Raw genomic sequence first — 21,341 nt, 5'->3', positions numbered from 1 at the left:
CAAAAAACAAAGACTCTGTCTTTTAAATACCTTTATTCTCACTGGAATCATCAAGCCTGGATGAGGTGTGGGAATAGGAACACCCCAGACGGTAAAAAGCAGTAAAATCTAAGACCTCATTTAAACCAGAACATGGAGCAGTCTGCAATTTGGTGGAATGGTGTAAATGAGAGGGAGGAAGGTGAAATGAAGGTGGATGAGTTTAATACCTGGGGTCAACCAGCCAAAGAGAGGTGAAGAAGAGAGTGCACGCAGGGTGGAGCAGGTGGAGATGAGTGTGAGGGGTGATCTGTGACAGAAGGACAGCAGGAAGAGAGAAACGGAAGATTTCCATAATGGTAGTGAGACGTGGTGTCCAGGATGGACAGGATCAGAAATGAGGACATCAGAGGGACAGCGTCAGAGTCAGAGAGGCTGAGATGGTTTGGACAAGTGCAGAGGAGGGAGGGTGGATATGGACAAGGGATGTTAAAGATGGAGCTGCCGGGCAGGAGGAAAAGAGGAAGACCTCGAACCACTAACGGCTGCTGGGCGACCGACCTCAGTAAGCAGTGTGGGACACGAAGCTGTCTGGGCTTATGGATGCTCAGGGGAAAGCCCTGCAGGTGCTGTGTGCGAGTAGAAGATTTTAAAATGAATGCTACACTGCACGGTGTAACCACGCTGCAGTCAGGCGTCCAGCAGCAGCATTTTGAAGCAGCTGGAGTCGTGATAAAAGTGTCTTGCTCAGTCTGTCAGAGTTTTCCCAGCATGAAAGATCGATCCGTTTCCCTCTCGTTAACCTCCTCCCTGTGAGGTGTCTCACCATCCAACAGACCTGAGAACAGACTGGAGTGTCCTTTTTGTGACATTTCTTTTTTGATTGTTTCTTTCTTAAAAGATCCAATAAAGGAGTACTCATACAGCAAAAATAACAGTTCATTAATATTTCATTGCACTGGTGCAGTGAAACTGATCTCAGTAACGATGTATGGCTGTCACAAAATCCCGCTGCTGTAGAATCAGCATGTCGGCCTAATTTAGTATTTTAATTTAATTTTTTCTAATTTAGACAGTGTTCACATTTCTAACGATCTGTATCATCTCTTCCTGAACTCATCTGAGTGTGTGTGTGTGTGTGTGTGTGTGTGTGTGTGTGTGTGTGTGTGTGTGTGTGTGTGTGTGTGTGTGTATCCACAGAGAGGATGTCAGAACAGCCAACGTGGTCGCCTCTGAGCCCGTCACCTGCCTGGTCATCGACAGAGAGTGAGTCCTTACGTTACCTTCACACAAACTCAGCTCACTTGCTGTGACGTTCATGTGTCAGAGATGTGCGTCACCTGAGCAGGTGAAAGTGTCGGCCAAGTCTGGCGTGTGTCTTCTTTCACAGCTGAGCATCTTCACTTTGTGTCTGATTGTTGTTTAAACACAAAGGTTTACGCTGCAGAGTCAAGCTGCTCCTGCCCCCTGCTGGTCCTCACTGTTAACTACACACACACACACACACACACACACACACACACACACACACACACACACACACACACACACACACACACACACACACACACACACAGGGCAGTATGTTCTGTATGAAGCAGCTGTTAACGTTTCATTTTTTGAAAAGATTAACTCAAAGAGACGAAACGGTTGCATTTTGGGAAATTTTCATTCCCACTGGTGGTATCTGCAGATTTATGCAGGAATTTGTATAAATCTGCAGACAAAGAAGCCCCATGTGGAGCAAATGATTTCACACTTTCTTTCAGTTTTCATTGCTAGGTTTTATTTTCTAGGTAAAAAACACCTGGTGCAGGCACCAGAAACAAACTTCCAACTGAAATATATTCATGTCAGAGCTGTAAATGAACGTCCATGCACACAGACAGATCGCTCTGCTGTCATCACTGTCATTACACTTTCACATAATTCTTTAATGTGTTCCCACAGTAAAAATTACTAAATGAGGTTTACTTAAATATGAACATGTGAGCTGAAAGTATTTTTTCTTTTTAGTGTCAGTGAGCTCAACAACCAGCAGACGTTTGGATCACTGCTTTAAAATTCATACAGCACTTTGGGTGAAAGATTGAACGCAAATACAGTTTTTATTTTATTAATTTTATTCCAATTTCTCAAAGTCTGCATCCCAGCCTCCTCTGCTCATTTCTTGGCCCCTTCCACCAGAGATGCGAGAGGAGAAGACGAGGAAAAGGCCGAAGAAGAGAGGAGTGGAGGCAGCAGGTGCTGGACTAAATGAGATGTTCCCACCTCAGAGTCTCAGTTTAAAGTGTTTGGCACAACTGCATCTTAAGATATCAGTGCTTTTTAGTCCCATGCAAAGAAACAGTGAAGTGAGGAAAGTTTGATCATCTTAAAGGACAAGCTGTTTAAAGAGCCCTCCTCCCTCCCTGGTTTGGATATTCAGGCTATGGCTACACCTCCTTTACAAACTGAAGGGAAACACACTTCCAAAGGGCACAGGCGGTGTGCTGACTCAGGTGCTGTACAGGTGTATGGACTCTAACACCCACATACCTGTACCTTCATTATAGCTCCTCCTGCAGCCTCCTCTCTCCCCGTCCTCCAGATGGATTTTTGAGGGGATGAGACGTCCTTCGACGTGGAGCACTGAGGCAGGAGGACAGAAGAGAAGACCGCCCTGTGTTCCTAGATTTCAGTGTGTCGGTTTACCTGTGTTCTTGTCCTGTAGCGCTGCAGCATGGGGGAAAGCATGACTCGGAAATGAGTCACATAATTATTTGTATTGTGAACTACTGTAGATTTTTCTTTGCGTGCAGTCTGTGATCAGCTGACCTGCTGCTGGATTTAGCCAAATAAATTCAGCACAGTAAAAGCAGCTGTTAGATGCTTTGGTGCTTTAAGTTGATCTCTGTGGCATTTCCCTTATATGTCAAGTCTGTAGTTCTCATTAGTTTTAGTTACTGTGTCATAGTCTGCAGGATATGCAGACTGCATGTTGAGTGCTGGACCCAAGCGCAGATGCAGGCAGGCTGGGTGAACTTAAACTAGCTGTTTATTGAATGTTGACAGTAATCCAAAAGGTGGAACTATAAACTACAAGGAGCTTTACGCTGGGAATGAGAAACACTGATGGAACGGGAACAGACACTCTGAGGGGACAGCTAACACAGCAAGCAAGACTAAAAGCAAAGCACAAGGAACACCAGCTAACAAAATAAAACAGGAAATGAGTAAACATGACACACAGGATGCAGACTTGATGTGGAGAACACAGGAAAACAAAGAATCAAATACAAATGAACTGTAATCAAGAACAGAACTCAGATAATTTCCCTTCCATAACTTCCTCCATCAGTCTTTGTGTTTGTTCCCTGTGTCAAGTTAATCTTGTCCCCCTGTTTAGTTGGGGGATACTTCCTCTTTTATTTTGGTAGCTGTTTTGTATCTTGTGATTAGTTTACTTCCTTTTTCATTTTCTTAATTAGTTTCAGCTGTGTCTTTTTACCCCAGGTGTTTCCACACGCCCTAATTACTTCTTGAGTATATATAGCCTCAGTCTCACCTTTGGTCTTCGTTTATCATTCCTGTGTTTTTTTTTTTGGTTTTTTTTCCCCTGTGTGTGTTTTATGTGTGTGATTGAAGATTTTGGATTATGTTCATGGGTCTGATTTCCCACTGAATAAAGGTTGGTTTTATTTTGTTCTTGCCTGTAAGCCTTGACAAAACTAATGTTTTTATCCAACCTTTTAACAACACAATTTTACAGTTTAATTTGTTTTTCAAGATGATTCGCAATCTACAAACATCTGCAGAACCACACCCTCCAAATTAAACTGATTAAAAAAAATCCTGGCATGAATCAGAACACTACATGTATAATTTCCAATTAATGAAACATCACATGCTGAGCAGTCTGTACGCTGTTTCTTACATCTCTGTCCACCTGTCACAGCTCTCAGACACATCGATCTGAACCACATCTGAAATCACCCAATGCTTCAAAAACAGTTCCTCTGTTTATGCTCAGTCCACTTCTGTAGCGTTACCTACACAGTGAAGTACCACAACCTCAACTTTACCGACATCTGCACCATGAAGACATTATAGTAGGAAAAATGAGTGTGTGGGGTGTAAACCAGCTGTGGGGTGACATTACTTTCCTGTTACTGAGCATCTGGAAGCAACAGCAGAATGTAGAATACTGAATAATTAAGACAGTTTTGTGCATTAAACTGCCAATCAGATGTAATTACTCATTAGCGGGTTAAGTGAAGGTTCCATTGTGGATTGTTCTGTCCCACTTTAACTCTGTTTTAGATCCCCGGCTCTCATCTTCTCAATGCAACAGACTTAAATGACCTATTTTTAGCATAGAAACAACATCTACCACCTATATTTTTTATTTTTCCTCTTTGTCAACAGCACAAAGAGACCAAACGATACTGCAGCACGAGCACTTTTATGACCCAGTGTCATAAAAGCATAAAAGTTCACAAAAGAGTTTTACAGAAAGAACAAAAGGGCCTCTGTCTGGTTAAATATGTATTTATATCTGCATGTATCATATCACATCAAGCATTTCAATTATTTATTTTCCACAAGGGAAATAATGAAGAATATGAGAACATGAGCAGAAAAAAACCAGAACAAACTCTTCCTTAGTGTGTTCTGATTGGCTGCGCTCTCTCCCTCCCTTCTCAGCTCATTCAAGCATCTGATTGGTGGACTGGACGACGTTTCCAATAAAGGCTACGAGGATGCTGAAGCCAAAGCCAAGTAGGTCTGACACACTCAAAAAAAATGGTAAATGGACGAGTTCTTATATAATGCTTTTCTACTCCAGCTGAGCACTTAATGCGCTTATACAGCACGTTTGTATTTACTATTTCAAAGTGTTTTCTATCTAACATTCACACTCTGACGTTTGCATCAGAGAGCAACTTGTGGTTCAGTAAGAATACTTTGGCATGCAGAGTGGGGCAGCCAGGAATCAAACCACCAACCTTCAGAATAGGACCTACTCTACCTCCTGAGCTACAGCCACCTAGCATCACACAACCTTTAACAGCTCCAAAGCACAAAAAGTTTATTTTTATTGTTTGTTGGTTATTCAGATGAAATTTCAGATATTTCAGTGACAGCTTTTCTTTTTTGTTTGTTTTTTGCATGTCGGACATTAAACTGAATGTTTCTGAATCAGCTGTGGATCTGATCAGTTTAAGCAGCTGATGGCCCGAGTCAAATACCTGAGAGGAAAATGAACCTGAAAATATCGTCATCCTCCTTCCCGTTCCACCCCGCTGTCTGTGCTTCCTCCAACAGGTTCATGTATGTTTGCAGCAGAAACTGGACACTCGGCTTATGTAAGAACTGATAATAATAGCAGCTGCAGAGTCTGAGCAGGTCACAGTGGAGGACAGTGATTCCTCACACTCACCTCTGTTTTCTCCTTAAATCTCCATAAAGCAGTCATTTGATCTGAATTTTGACTGTCTCCTCCTGTGTCAGCTCTGAGCTCTCTGGTTTAAAGTGAAGACATCTCAATCTTTAACAGCGCCTCGCGTATCATTCAGGTCCAGGGTCCAAACATAGTTCAGTGTTTCTTCACTTCAACAGGATCAGTTTCTCTGTTACACACAGTCCAGGTTTCCCCCCTTTTTTTGTGGTCGTGTCTGAAATCATCCGCTCCCATTTTAGGGAGTTTGCATGAACAGTGCTCAGCTGTAACGCCCTCAGTTCCTCCAATCACAAATGAGCTTACTGTAGCTCACTCTTCACACGCTCAGTATGGCTCTCCATTGGCCTGAAAAAGCTGACTTTGAGGTATTAAAGTTCATTTGTTGATGCACAGTTATTATTTTACAGTTTTATAATGCCTGAGACTTTAAACGTGTGCTGCTTATGTTTCGAGCTCATGGCCCAGTGTACTGTACCCTGTTTTCTGCTGACATACTATGCTGAATGTTGGCAATAGAAACAATCTAAGAAATATAACAGTGATGTATATAAAACAGTCATGTATAACACTGGTGCTGCAAATATGCCATGAGCAGGAAATCATTTATCTTGTGACTCAATTATGATGCACCTTAATGCATTCAATAAACTGTCAGTCCTGAGAACTGGACCCATATAATCATTGTTGTGTCCTCAGGATGTTCAGATCTGACTGTGTCCCACATCCTGATGGCGAGGTGTGGAAATCAGATCCAAATGAAATTCATTTTATTGATTGAATGATCTCACATAAATAGGCTGAGCAATCTTCTCTCATCCCAGCAGTGTAAAAGAAGCTTAGCAGCAGTTTAGATCAGGAATAAAAAACATATTCATTTATTTTATGCTTCACCAAATGAAAACAAATATTCCTGACAGTATGAAGCACGGTTTGAGATTCACCTCAGCAGTGAAGCTAAATCCCTCAGAGAGCGCACCGGAAAGGACGGAATGGGAGAGAAAGTGGCGCTTTCAGCTGATTTTAAACCAAAACTCTGAACGTGACCTGCTCCGGACCAGGTGATGTTCTCAGCTTCAGTTACCACGGTGACCACACAGGGAGAAACAGCTGCATCACACCGAAAACTGCGACTTTAAGCTGCTGACACATTCATGTCGCTTTACAGGCCTCAGAAGGTAAAAAGAAACAACGGTGGGGATGTAGTGTAGGTCACAGGAAGTGGCTTCTCTCTCTCTCTCTCTCTCACACACACATGCACGCATTCACACGCACACACATGGAGTGGCTGTAGCTCAGTAGGTAGAGCAGGTCGCAAACTAATCGGAAGGTTGGTGGTTTGATTCCTGGCTGCTCTGGGCTCTGTGCCAAAGTATCCTTGGGTGAGATAATGAGCCCAACGCAAGCATTGGAGTATGAATGTGTGAATGACAGTAAGCTTAGTTTCATATGGAAGTGCTTAAATGAAAATGTGTTGTATAAGTGCTTTGAGTGCTCAGAGTAGAAAAGTGCTATATAAGAACTAGTCCATTTACACACACACACACACACACACACACTGTTACTGTAGCTCTTGTGTCGTGTATCAGATAACTGTTGATCATGTGACAGCGTGAACTCTGTGAGTCGTCTACCCTTAAGGTTCCTTACAAAGCACATGTGCGCGCACACACACCCACACACCAGGTGTACTGCTTTCAGTCATTGCTGTTTCTGTGGTAACAGTAACACAAAACAGTGCGTATTTCTGAGCCCTCTGCTGTTTTCTATTCATCAAAAAAAAAATCTTTGCTGTCATTTACTGTATTTTATTTTAAGAGTTTCCTTACTGATTTTTTTTAATTATTAAAAATGGAAGTAAAATACCTACAAACCTGCAGGATTTGTTTCTGAAAACACAAAAATTTCAAAACTCTGAGAAAACTGAAACAAACACAAAAAATATTTTTGGTTGCTGATGTGTGATACGAATCATTTTAAAAGGACAAAATGTTTTCCAGATTAAAATGATTAAAGAATATACAGACGCACTGAGCCTGTAAAATTTCAGATCACTGTGCAAATACTAATTAAACAAAGAAAATCATGGCAGACAAAATGATCCGATGAAGAACAGGAGTGAAAGAAAACTGCTGATATATAAAACCAAAAAGTTATTACGAAATAATGAAGAATCGCAGTTATGGTAAAAATGAAAAAAGATTATATTACAGCAACAGAAAAGTGTTGTTGTGATGCTTCTTACACTTTTTTTTTTTTACTTTTCAAGTTTATTAAATTAACTGTTTAAAATCATATTCAACTACATTTCTTCAGACCACAGAAATACTTCCTTTCATGGTGAATGCTTTCCTGATTTAAATGTGATTTTAAGGTTCCGTTCCATATTTTTATTCTTGGACTCTATGACAGCAGCTTAGCATGATCCACAGTTTAAAATAATCCTTCTTTATCCTACACTGTGCAGCTCCTCAGCTCATCCTCTGTTTCCTCCAGCTTTACATTACAGTTACAATTCAATGACAACACTGAGAAAATGTAAATTTTTTGCAGAGAATAAAGCTGCTTATTTACAATACCAGAATAAATGGCGATCTAACTGCTCTTCTGCATAAGACACACTGACCAATGTCTCATTTTTAGCATTTCCTTAGCAGGCAAATTAATTTATAGTCTAATAGAGATGTCAAACATACTTACATGTACATAAACCAGAAAAAACCCTGTTCTTCAGCCCCATAAGGGTCACTGTAGAAGTTCACAGAGCAGACTGGGTTCTTTGACCGTACCTCTGTGACATCAAGAATCCCAGAGCAGAAAAAACTGTGATAAACTGAAAGTTTTACAGCACAGGCTCACAGGGATTACTGAACATACACTGAGCTCATTATTAAAACTTTATGTTCAATATGAGCCTCCAACAGTGGAGCAGGAGTGACAGAAAGCTGAACAGGCCTGCTTTAAGCTGAAAGTTTTTCTTTGTTTTGAACCTTCTTTAGTTTCATTAGTGTTGTGCTCACGGCTCTTCTCAAGGGCACGTCAGTGGGGTGAAGGTTGTCTGGATTTGATCCTGGCTGTGAAGTCTAACAGTAAATCTCTTTCTTACCACCACACACTAATTTTAGAGTGTTTATGTGTTGCTTCGTCCTGAGCGACCAACAGCAGCTTCTGTTTCTGCAGTAATCTGATTCCACAGCTTCCAGGAATTAGTCAGGTTCCTGTTTGCACAACAGCACAGCTGCAGAAGGATATTTCATTAAAACTACGCAGAGAACCGAGGCTCGCCTGAAAGGTGAACCTCAGACAGCTGCAGAGGGTGAACGGGCAGAGCGTCTAAACAACTTGACTGATCTGAGAAGCTGAAACCTTCATGTTGTCTGGATTAGAGGTCAGGACAGCTTGTCCTGCAGCCTCTTGACCGTCTTTAATAACTGAGCCTCGTTTACTGGGTGAACCTCTGAGCAATGTTTCCATGTGCTAAAAATACCAGCAGCAGCGTCCTCCTGAGGGTCTTCCTCTCAGCTCGGCATTACAAGCTGCAGGACTCAGCCGGAGCAGACGGGGATGCAGACCTCTCAGAGGCTTTCTTCAGTCAGACTTCAGTTTGAACGTGCTCAGTTGGGCTTTTTCCAAACACCACAAAGTTGGAGTCTAGATATTGAATTTGTTTGTGTGTGGTCAAGAAAAACACAGAAAGTCATCTATTGAGATTCAAACCTTCCTTTGTGGCAATCCTCGGATTCTGACGGCGTCCTGTTTGGTTCCGATCTAGCCTTGTTTATAACCTTGATGCACAAGGAGCTGGCGGAGCTAGCAAACTCACCACACCACTGGTTCCACCAGACCTCACACGTCTACTGCTGCCCTCACCATGTAATCTGGAGGTGGAGCTCTTCCTTTGAGACGGCTCTCTTACGGACACTTTGCCGAACATTCTCGTGAAGACCAAAGACAAGCTTGAGTGTAATGTTCATAAATTTGTTCACACTTTTGTAGTTTGAGTTTTGACCAGCATCAGATTTGGTAGAAGTTGGGCAGTACACAAACTCATCAGTAGCATCTACATGATTCCAAAACAACACTCCTAAACGAGTGGTCTTAAGACTAACAACCCATTTGGGAAAAGAAGAGTTATTTTTAGGATTTTCCCATTTAAATAAGGTTTGGAGATGAGAGAGCAGATTCCTGTCCCAGTTAGGCAGCAGAGAGAGCAGTTCCCCAGCCTCCCTGCTCCTCCTTCCGCCTCCTTCTCCTTCCCCATCATCTCTTACTCCATCCAGACCTCCAGGAAGTTCCCGTTCTTCCACGTGGTCAAATGCTGCAGGTAAAACCAGGTTTTTGTTTTGGAATGCTGGATAGGATAAGAACATGAACCTGACCCGGTGTTCCTTCAAAGTGCTTTGTCCTCAGAATGTTGTCCTGTGATTAGTGACAGCATCTCTGTGTTTTTATTTCCAGATATGAGGCGGAGAATGCCTTCTTCTCCAGTCTGAAGCTCAATGATTTCAACATCATTGACACGCTGGGAGTCGGCGGCTTCGGACGCGTCGAACTGGTATGATCTGATATTTCAGGAAATTAGATTCATCTGTGCTTCATACAGAGTCAGAGATAGTTTTATCTGAATGTGGGGAAACAGATTCACTGTAGAACGACTGAATAATTATGACAAGAAAATGCATCGAGTAAGAAAAAGTATCATTTCAGATTAGTTTGAAACCACGGATCATATATAAAAGGTGATGTCACCCATTGGTTTATGAAGTCTTGTTTTGAGTCTTCAGTGTTAGCATTTTGGCCGCAGCCTTGCTGTTTCTTAGCTGCCATAAGTGACCATATTTGGATGAGAGAGTGGAGCTCTAGTTATCACCAAATAGCAGCTAGTTTTGTTATTGGTCTCTATCCAGAAACACTGATATTTTCTAATTAGTGCTACTGAAGCTCAGCCTTCTTGGACGTCCTGTTAGTCCAATGAAGTGGACAGCAGCCACATTATTGGTCAGATAATTGCATTAAAAATGCTCCAAAAGGCTCCAACAGCACAAACATGGTCCAGAGGTCCAGTTCAGAGACTCCAGTTAGCTGATTTTAAGCCTAGCAGACAACTAGGAGCTACAGCCGCCTGTATGCCATCCACCTGCCAGTCATAGAGGCATGGCCCTAATAATCCAAACTTTATTTAAACAGGTGAGTTATAGAAACTTCCTCCCCCTGTGCAGCTGTTATGAAGGGGGAAATTAGCTACAGAGACTAAAGGACTTTCTGTATCAGGCTGTAAACATGTTTCAAACAAAGTTTCAACATGGGAGTCTATAGGGACTTACTCACTCTGGCACCTCTGCTGGACGGCAGAGGAACTGCAGGAATTCAGTGTCAGCTTTATTTTTCAGCTTTAGAGTTTGATGCTTGTTCAAGACCAGTTTTAGGCCATTTTCAGGGCTGAGTATCAGTTTAAACTTATCTCAGATCAGTTAGGGACCAGCTTGAGACTATTCTGTGAGCAGCTTTACACTCGTGACAACTGTATGGAAACTAACTCAGACAGTGTTCACATTTCTAAAGATCTGAAATCAGATTTATCATCTCTTCCTGAACTCATCTGTGTGTGTGTGTGTGTGTGTGTGTGTGTGTGTGTGTGTGTGTGTGTGTGTGTGTGTGTGTGTGTGTGTGTGTGTGTGTGTGTGTGTGTGCTCTGCTATTTGCAGTAACTTTCCAGTAAAGTATCAGTGCTGGTAACTGGAAACCAGTCCTCATGTGATTCAGAGGCAGACTGGGACTGTGAGGGTTCACAGAAACCACAGTGAAACATCTTAAATCTCTGTGTTTTTATCAAACTGCAGCAGCAGCATCATTTTACTGTCATGAAAACTTCATCAAGCATCTGAGCTTTAATGAATTTATTTTGACTTCAGAGGTTTCTCAGGTCATAGTGAGAAGGTTTGAGATGATGGAAAAATGAAGGGGTGGGGTTGGGGGGTGATGCGGCGGGTGGTGCAATACAACTCAGGGAGTCGAGTTTCTCTGCCACAGGAGGCAGGGTCTGAGGCTACTAAAGGTCGAAGGGGAAGCCCTGTGAAAGGTTTGCCCAAAAACAGGAAGGAATCCCCACTCAGGGGCTCCCATCGTTCCCCTGGGGATATTTTTAGACTGTTACTCTGCTCTGAGGAAAAAGCAGCCCTCCAACCTCCCGTCTGTCTGACCACAGAGAAAATTTAAATCATATGATGCCTGGGAGTCAAGTGTCAGTATATCTGCCAAACAACTTCATTTTCGCATCACAGGTGTTCTACCTCTGCAATGGTTTTTAGGCTGAAATGGTTCCTTTACTGAGTTCACATAAGCATGAACAGAAAAAACTTCTTTGTGTTTAATTTCACTTTATTCTCATGGACCTGGTGAGAACATGGCCCAGAGGTGTCCTACTGACCTCTGTTCTACAGTCTCTGTTTTCCAGACATCCTAAAACCAAAATTTCCACAGCTGAAGCAATCAGAAGGGTGAAAACTAAATGAAGTAATTTAAAATCAGACACAAACGTGCGATGAGCTGCTGCCAGATCATTTTTTCACTTTACCGTTGTAAAGTCAGTATTTTCCTTTTCAACTGCTACTTCATTCAGTTGGTCTTCAGAAACAACTAAACCAGTTATTACTGAGGAAGTAATACTTTGATATATTGTTCAACCCTAGAGGGTTGGACTAATGGCCACAGTCAGTCCAATGACGAGTGACTGCAGATACGTGGCGTCCGCACAGGAAGCAGCGACCATCAATCTTCAGACCATCAATCCTTAATGAATTCCAGCAATGTCAGGTGAAATAACCATCAGCAGTGGAAACACACTGTTAAACTTAACATAAGAGAAAGTTCTCCTGTGTTTGTCTTGGTGAAAAACCTCCCAGCTGCTGCTGTTCCTCCGTCAGCACAGACGGTGTCGGTTACTGAGGAGGGCGCGACCTCTCCGGCGTGTCAGAGATACCGTAATGTGAGGAATCTGTCCAGAAATAGTGGATTGTGTCATGATCTATTCACAGCACAGTGAGATGTTTACAGCATGCACGCTGCTCAGATTCACCACAGAGGAAACTGCTCAGCTGCTCCACTTATTTCATTTAAAGTTTATTTCATATTTGTGCATCACTTACAGTTTCTGGCATATAATTAATAGTTGATTTACAACAGCAATAAAGAAGGCATGGCCCCAGACACAAACAGGCCCCCACCTGAAAAAATACCTGCCCTCTTCCTGATTTCTTAGCTTTTTTGCACATTTGTCACACTTACATGTTTCAGATTATCAAATAAATTTTAATATTACTCAAAGATAACTCGATTAAATACAAAGGTTATCTTTGTCTGATATTAAATTTTGTTTGTGTAACAAATGCGCAAAATTCAAAGAAATCAGGAAGGGGGCAAATATTTTTTCACGGCGCTGTACAGACTGGAAGCTGAAGTCATTTTGAATTAGTGTGGAGTGTAATTGTGTGTTTTTGTGGGCATTTTGTTTTTTCATAACCATTTGATGGATTGTGCAGACAGTGAGTTGATTTTCCCTGACCACAAAGTTACACAAAATTGTGTACCATTAAGTCTTTCAAAATAAAAGTTGACTTTTGAAGAAAAGCATGATAAACATTCTCACAGTGACACTATCACATTTCTGTTGTTCTAACTTTGGCCACACACATTTTCCAATAATTTAGCCCAGTAGGTACATGACCGTCTCTGTAAACGTTGGACCTCTGCTGGAAAGCATAAAATAAAGCTTCCTGGGTTTGAATAATGTGTGTGTAGTTCACTGTGTGCAGAGCAGCACTGCTGCATTAATCATCAGATTTATTTTAAAATGACTTCCTGTGTTTTTAGATCTTTTTACCGCCCCTCTGCAGCTCAAACTGCCTTAGGATTTAAAGGAAGGACTGATTGTGTTTGTTCAGGTGCAGCTGAAGAGCGACGAGGCGAAGACGTTTGCCATGAAGATCTTGAAGAAACGTCACATCGTTGACACAAGACAGCAGGAGCACATTCGCTCTGAGAAACACATCATGACCGAGGCGCACTCCGACTTCGTCGTCAGGTCGGCACAGCAAACATCACTGAAAACTTTCTGATCAATGGACTTCAAAGAATGAAATATTGAATTCTTTGCGATGTATACACACATTCAAAGATGAATTTCTAAGTAAAATATTCCAAAAAAAAAAAGTTTTATTACATTTTGTGTCAGGCAAAAAAAAACCAAAAAAAAAACCTGCAGATCAAAGTGATCATGTGACCAAAGTTTAGCATTTAAGCTTAATATTTATATTCATAGACTTTCAAAATAAAATTCAGGAACTTTTTGCAAAAATAAAATGTAACATTCTATAAAATTAGAAAAATGAATAAAACTCAGCAGAAACCAGTAGTGGTTACAATTATCTGGATTTACAAAATAAAACCCTTTATTCGTGTCTCAATTTTGCAGTGTTACTAAAATGATAGTTGGTATTGTATTAATTGGAAACATATAACTGATCTGTCTCAAACCTGAGACGTTACCTGCATCTGGCGTCCAAGAGAGGACTTCATAAAAAGTAACAGAGTGGAGAATGACCTCTTTGGCCATTTGACAGGAAAAGCATTTCACCAAACCTGCTCTTTTTTCTTTGTGTTGTTTTCTTCAGATGTTCTTTGTGGTTTCTGAGATCTTATTGAAGGAAAAGCCCCACAAAACAAAACTGCATGTAACCAGTCAGAAAGATGACTTCTTGTTGTTTGTGCTCAGGTTGTACCGGACGTTTAAAGACAGTAAATATCTGTACATGCTGATGGAGGCGTGTCTGGGTGGAGAGCTGTGGACCATACTGAGAGACAGGTACACTTCACACATAGTGACAAAACTTCTCTGAGACAGTTTCATCCATTTTTACTTTGTGAAAGGTAAAAACCATTTTCTGATGTTTTATTTTCTAAACCCCAAAAAAACCAAATAAAAAATAGATGCACGTTGCAGTCATTAAAAGTGTCATTACAGTTGCAGAACAGTTACTGTGTTGGATAATAATATATGATCAATATATAATAATCCAATAATCCTGAAGCGTGAGGAGTATCAAACAGTAGGAGAAGTGTAACCAAAGGCTCAGAAAGTCCTCAGAGAGCCGTGGGTGTCTCACAGCTTTTTAAACTCTGTTCCAGGGGCTCCTTTGAAGATTCCACCACCAGGTTCTACACGGGCTGCGTGGTCGAAGCGTTCGCGTACCTCCACGCCAAGGGTATCATTTACAGAGATCTGAAACCTGAAAACCTCATTCTGGACAGTCGAGGATACGCCAAGTTGGTATGCACTAGCACCTTCTTTAGGACCCTTTTGGAAAAATCAGCAATCTATCAGAAGCAAAACAAAGACTAGCGTCTGAATGGTGGACGCTGACAATGCAGAACATGCACACAAAAACAGCAGAGCGCCGTCTCGGTTCCTTCTGCTGTTGTTTTGAAGTGCAGTTGAAACCATCACAACCTGCACCAAGTTCCTGCAGTGGAAAGTCAGTTATAAGGACTTACTAAAAATTTATTAGAATTATGTTTCACAAGATCACAGATATTGTCAATAACTCTTTTATACCCTCATAAGAATGACAGAAAATATGCAGCAATAATTAAGAAGGGATTTTGACGCCTGATGCTTATGTCCAGCGTGATGAAATATAGACCCCTTATAGGTCAGTTCTTCAGGTCAGGCTTTTAAATTGGGAATTTCTAATCACAGAAGTGCAGTTTTTGTCCAAAAGTGTTTCCAGTAGCAAAGGTTACCTGCAATATCTGGGCACATTTCTATAGTAGTTTCAAATGAAAATGTCACATGATTGAAAAAAAAAGTACGTCGAGTGTGGAGAGACATATCGGTTTGTCGTGCCCAGGTGGACTTTGGTTTCGCTAAGAAGATTGGCGTTTGTAAGAAAACGTGGACGTTCTGCGGGACGCCCGAGTACGTCGCTCCTGAGATCATCCTCAACAAGGGTCACGACGTCTCCGCTGACTACTGGTCTCTGGGCATTCTGATGTATGAGCTGCTGACTGGCAGGTGAAGATGCAAATCACTGTTGGACATTAGAGTTCAGTAGAGTCAAACTTCTGTTTTTAGTGTGGTTCAGTATCAGTTTGTGTCTCCAGCCCTCCATTCTCAGGTCCAGATCCAATGAAAACCTACAATATCATCCTGAGAGGCATCGATATGATCGAGTTTCCAAAGAAAATCACCAAGAATGCTGCCAATCTCATCAAGAAGCTCTGCAGGTAGGGGGCGCTGTGTGTCTGAGCCAATATTCACTGTTTTCACCTTCAGAAAAAGTATTTAACCATAGCTGTGTTGACAGAGATAATCCTTCAGAGCGACTTGGAAACCTCAAAAATGGAGTCAAAGACATCCAGAAGCACAAGTGAGTGAGCTGTCCACATACTTTTGGCATGTTGAGTTTTCCTTAAAACTGACCTTTGAACTGCATCGTCCTCACCTGTCCCTCTGAATGTGAGATAAATCTGTGTTTGTGTTTGTGTGTTCAGGTGGTTTGAAGGTTTTAACTGGGAGGGTCTGAAGAAAGGGACACTGACTCCGCCCATCATACCTGATGTGAGTAGAAATAAAAATTTACTTTTCTTCTTGAGCCAACTTGAAAATTACAGAGTTGCCAAAGCCTGAACTTTCCCTGCTGATTGTCCTCCTGATGCTCTGAATCTGGTTAATTTCTCTTTTATTTAGTTAATGGTAGTTTTCACTCTGAAACAGCTGTGCTTAGTGGCTTAATAAAAGGTTGACATTAAATCTACCATCTGGCCTTAAACAGATCCTCCTCATTGTCACCAAGAGCTTGCTCATATGGATCCAGTGCTCTCTGCAGTGTTGTAAACTTGTAATCTTCCTGTGTAAACTGTTAAAGGTTAATTGAATTGAATTTCTCAGAGCTAAACTTACTTTGATCAGTCTGCAGGTTTTGAAGGAGTTTTATTGTTCGTCCTTCTGTCCAGGTCTCCTCTGCGATTGATACCAGCAACTTTGACAGTTTCCCTGAAGACACAGATGAACCGCCACCAGATGACAACTCTGGGTGGGATTATGACTTTTAAAGTGGTAACCATGAATTCACATCAGCACCCAGAGTCTGACACATTATGAAGAGTTTGATGACTTCTCACCAAGCTGAACAAAGACTACGTGGGCGTCTTGGTGAAATATCTTACCTGAAGTGATTGTGTTGTTCTAAGCATGGCTCGACCTTCTGGGAGTCAAACTCTGATGATTTGAGTACCTAGTGCGTGGGAGTTCATAAAAGGAAATGGACTTCAGGCCTTTCCCAGGTTGAATTGGTGAAGTTGGTTCCCTCTAATGGGGAGAATTTGGGACTGGCCTGAGAGCTGGAAGATGAAACAGTTCAATCATCAATCAAACTGCCTGTTTGTTCTTTTTTCTAAGACAATCCAGGATGATTTCTTGAGCCACTCAGAGCAGGATGTCAGTCCTACAAACCTCTTGTGCATTCTTGCTGGTTTTTGCAAATGGATATAAGCAGGTTTTTAACTTTTACAACTTCCAGAAATGATCTCAGATTTTAGATATTTATCTACGGGACCCTGGGAAATTAATGGTACACCCACAAAAATGTTACACAGCACAGAAGAGATTTTTCTGTGACACCTCTGATTGTCTCGTGAACCCAAAGAACCCTGATTCCTTGTTTAGCTACAGAGGAACTTTGGGTGTGTTCCTCCATCAGCAGTCAGTGACCTGTGTGGCTCTTTCTTTGTGCCCCATTTACTGCTGCAAGACTTTATGTCCCATATATTGCTGCAAAACAACTATTTTTCAACTCTCTGAAAGCAGGAAATGAGTTCAAAAACTGTTTGACTAACACACAGATGACCCGCTTTGCTCTAGCAAGCTGGGAGAGACGTCCCCGCTCCTTCAGCCTTTACATCCACAGAAATGTGCCAATTAGGCAGAAATAATGCTTGGATATTCCTAAGAGGAAAAAAGAAGATCATATTTTGCCACAGCTTTGGGTATCTTCACCCGCCTTGAGTCAGTGACACACCACAGGCCTTGTTAGTGTCCCATTCAACTGATGCACCTTTCAGAGGAAGTGATGTTTACCATAAATCTGATGTCTGCATCCATCAAAGATACCTGAGGCTGAAGCCGGTACATCCTGACAGTTAAATAAAGTCATCCCTAAGTGTTTCTGAGAGCAGTGGACAAGGCTGGATTATCAGGCTACCAAAGTGGGGAGCTTCTCCAAGGCCTCACATCCTCAGTGGCTCCAAAGATCTGAGGGTTTCTTTATGGTAATTACTTTTTAGTGACTTCATCACAAGGTTATCTAAAAGCAAAGACCAGTTAAAAACTCTAAGGACTTAACCGGAGAGCCCTCCTGCATATTTCCCTCCTGGGTTAAATCATCTTTGCAACTAAACTGGCTGAAAATAAGTGAAAGCAATGAAGGACGGCATTCCTGTTTGAACGGCTTCAGATCATCTTTCCCATACTTCCCGAGGACATCGAAGGCATCGTGGTCCGATTTTGTGCAAGCAATGGAAAACTTCTCCTCCTCTCAAGTGGCCTTGCTAACTGACACTTGAACTTTGACCCCCTCAGTCGGAGATCATTCTACCACTGCCTGTTATGTTGGAGGTAGGTTTGGAAGTTTCTGGGTTTTAGCTCTCTCAGAGAGAGCTGGAGGGTGGGCATGCTCCTCTGTGGCAGGATTAACCAGACTGAGTGAAATGAAAAACAAACTGAGACTGAACACACCGTAGGTCACCGTGATGCCTTCGCTTCCTGTTTCATTTTCTGGAATTTCAAATCCAAAGATGGAAAGAAAAAAAATGTTGGCCATAGTAGCATTCTTCACCCCCAAGGGAGGATGGGGCAGTGATGCAAACATTTCCTCTTTTAAACCTTCCTTTCTATATCATTCTTTATGTTGTGAGTCTTTGAATTGCTGCATGAGAACAGATATTTTGTACAATTTTCCAAAACTTCCTACATGTTTTTGCACATAAACTTTGACAGCATGGTTTGATTTCTTCTGTTAGTCTGAAGGTGTTGGTTCAGGTGTGTTTAGATTTGCTGTAATGCATCAAAGGCTCTGTTCAGAACACATTAGGATGAACTCAGAGTTTTTTTTTTTTTTTTAATAACCTCTGAATGTTGTGCTGGAAAGGAAAAAGAAAAATAGCATTCATCACTTTTGCATGCTGACAGTAACTCCATGATGAAGTGGACCTCTAGTATTGTTGATTTGAAAAGTCTGCAGTTTGTTTTGTTTCCACAAAAATTTTAATCATAAAAAAGATCCAGTTTGTATTTATTTAAATTTGTACTGATGACGTATTTTGTGGCCTTTTGTAAAAGCAGCTAATAGTCTCAGTTTGGTATGAAGTCTTTATCTTTGGCTGTCAAATTTTGCTGTGATATTTTTGTAAAATGATCAGTGATGTGACTTCTGTGAGCTCTGCATGACAACAACAGTATGTTCAATTTTCACCACCGGAGGGCAGCACACAGTCAGACTTCAGCAACGCGGCCAGTGCTGAGCATTTCCAGGAGATACCTTCAGTGGAGACATTCACTCCAGCAAGGGATCGCGTCCCTGTTTCTGGGGTCTGGAGCTAATAATTACACCTATGATCCCCACTAATTATCAGTAATTTCCCACTGTATCCTGTTAGTTTAATGCTCAGCCTGAAATGTGAAATAGAGGCCTTCACAGTCTAAAAACCTACAAACAGAACTATTCAATCACAAATCACCCCAACAGCCCAGCAGCTCAGTTTATTCTGACTGACTTCCTCCTGAGTTAAAACACAGCCGATGTGGGAAAGCAGAGGTTTGAAAAATAAAATAAAAAGAATAAATATGACATGTATTTGGACCAGAAGTAGAAATATTCATGTTTATATCAAAGGTATGATGCTTTGTGTTTGTGTGATGAAGTTCAAGTTTCACTGATTTATTTGTATATACTGGGATATGGTGTTTAAGGATGTTTTCAGCTGTTTATTGTTATTATTTTATTCTTATTGCTACAATGGCTGTTGCGGTAGCTGAAGAAGCCTTCTGACTCTTTTTGTCTCAGTTGAAAAAGCTTTATGGTCATGACTGTTAAAAGAGAAACTCTTTGCCAAAGCTGTTCGATCTGTTTCAAAAATAAAAGCTGTAAAAAACAAACAAAAAAACTTCAGTGTTTCTTATGTTGTAAATATGAAGCTGAATAGCACTAGGAAATGTCAGCTCAGCAACCTCCAAACTAGCATTTGTTCTCTCCATCGCTGTTCCAGCCTTTAGATGATGATGATGATGACGATGATTGTAATGTGACCTCAGTCACAAAATACTTGAACAAGCAGGAGCGACTCAGGGTCATCTCTGCAGAAACACCTGAGACTGACACTTCATGACTCTTTAAATCCCTGCAAAGGAAGCTAAATCAGTCTGATTGATTAAGAGCAGCATTTTAGTTTTTATTTGTAGTTACAGATAAAAAACTATGTAAATCATTCAATTATATATTTATATTTATTTATATTATAGTTATTAAATTAAAAAGTTAAAGTTATTAAAACATTTTAATTATTTACAATAATAAAGTAGAAAAAAAAAAGAGCCTGAGATTGGTCAGTATGTTTTCTACTAAAAGCAAAAGATTTATGATTTTTTTTACGCATGACAAAAACCTCAGAATGAACAGTTAATAAACCTGAGTCACGATTAAATTAAAAGTTTATTTAAAGTGAACAAATAATAAGGTGGAGAGCTCATTTACATTTACATTTACAAAGCATTTTATATATATATATATATATATATATATATATATATATATATATATATATATATATATATATATGTGTGTGTGTGTGTGTGTGTGTGTGTGTGTGTGTGTGTGTGTGTGTGTGTGTGTGTGTGTGTTAAACAATAAAAAAAAAATTGTTTATTCAAACCGAATAAACTGAATTGTCTCCAACACAAACTAGTGCTGAACTGAATTATTGATCTCTACTGAACTAAATCTACAAGTACTATCCCCAAAAAACGAAAATCACAATTTAAAAAGGCAGGGGTGGAAGGACAGACTTGAACCGGAAACCTCAGACACTAAACAGGGCATCAAGCTTCTGCGAGCTTCTTTCACTGTTTCTGCCTCGCTGCTGCTTCACCTGATAAAGCAGCACCTGCTTCGCCTGGAAGAAAACAAATTCGTCGGCGGTGGCGCTGTTTCACTAAAACACAAATATCACCCGTGTGTGTCCGATAGCCCCCGGGACCGGAATCCTGGGGCTGCCTTCTTGTTTCCTGGTCCATCTGGGACCTCCCTCTCCCCTCTGCTGGGGTGGGTATGCGGTTGTCGCCGGAATGTGCGGCCGTGGGTTTTCGTGGCTCTTGATTGGCTGTGGATGGCTCGGATTTCCTGGGTCCCTCTCTGCCTGCCTCTGGCTCCTTGTGGGAGGAGCGGCGGCTTTCTGCCCTCGTTGGCAAGTGCACAGACACTAACGCAATCACAGCATAACAAAATTGTTGTTCTTATACATGGTTCATTTTGTTGTGCCTTTTCCACATAGTTATTTTTCCAGGTATTGCTTGTTCTGTTTTGGTATGTTGTCTTTTTTCTTTTTTTGTAGTTGCAGCATTTGAATTGTTTTGGTTAGTTTAGTGGTGCTCTGTCCTCTTTTTCTGTCTTCTCCCCTTTCCCTCTCCTTTTGTTTTTCTTTTTTCTTTCTTCCTCTTTTTTTTTCCTCAGCCTGTCAACTGGAATTAAACGTATATGTACACGAATAAATAAATAAAATAAAAAAACAAACAAACAAAAATCCCCACAAACATTAACAAGAAAAGCTTATAGAGACTCTATAGAGCTTATTTTGGAAGAATAAATATGCTTGG

General features: G+C 41.1%; 1 protein-coding gene across 2 annotated transcripts in view; it reads left to right on the top strand.

The window, feature by feature from the left end:
* The window catches only part of LOC115798683 (cGMP-dependent protein kinase 1-like), an 80,918-nt gene extending 61,017 nt beyond the window's left edge, over positions 1-19,901 (top strand). For both annotated transcript variants that reach the window (XM_030755620.1, XM_030755619.1), the window contains exons 8-18: positions 1,180-1,245; positions 4,666-4,740; positions 9,878-9,974; positions 13,360-13,499; positions 14,190-14,279; positions 14,603-14,744; positions 15,325-15,488; positions 15,578-15,700; positions 15,781-15,843; positions 15,968-16,034; positions 16,430-19,901. In XM_030755620.1, the coding sequence (XP_030611480.1) occupies positions 1,180-1,245; positions 4,666-4,740; positions 9,878-9,974; positions 13,360-13,499; positions 14,190-14,279; positions 14,603-14,744; positions 15,325-15,488; positions 15,578-15,700; positions 15,781-15,843; positions 15,968-16,034; positions 16,430-16,528 (1,126 nt within the window). In that variant the 3' untranslated portion in view covers positions 16,529-19,901. The remainder of the gene's footprint in view (positions 1-1,179; positions 1,246-4,665; positions 4,741-9,877; positions 9,975-13,359; positions 13,500-14,189; positions 14,280-14,602; positions 14,745-15,324; positions 15,489-15,577; positions 15,701-15,780; positions 15,844-15,967; positions 16,035-16,429) is intronic.
* The last annotated feature ends 1,440 nt before the right edge of the window (positions 19,902-21,341 follow it).

This window comes from Archocentrus centrarchus, chromosome 19 (assembly GCF_007364275.1).
Source record: "Archocentrus centrarchus isolate MPI-CPG fArcCen1 chromosome 19, fArcCen1, whole genome shotgun sequence".
In the NCBI taxonomy this organism is placed as follows: Eukaryota; Metazoa; Chordata; class Actinopteri; order Cichliformes; family Cichlidae; genus Archocentrus; species Archocentrus centrarchus.
This window is presented reverse-complemented; position numbering and strand designations above follow the sequence as displayed.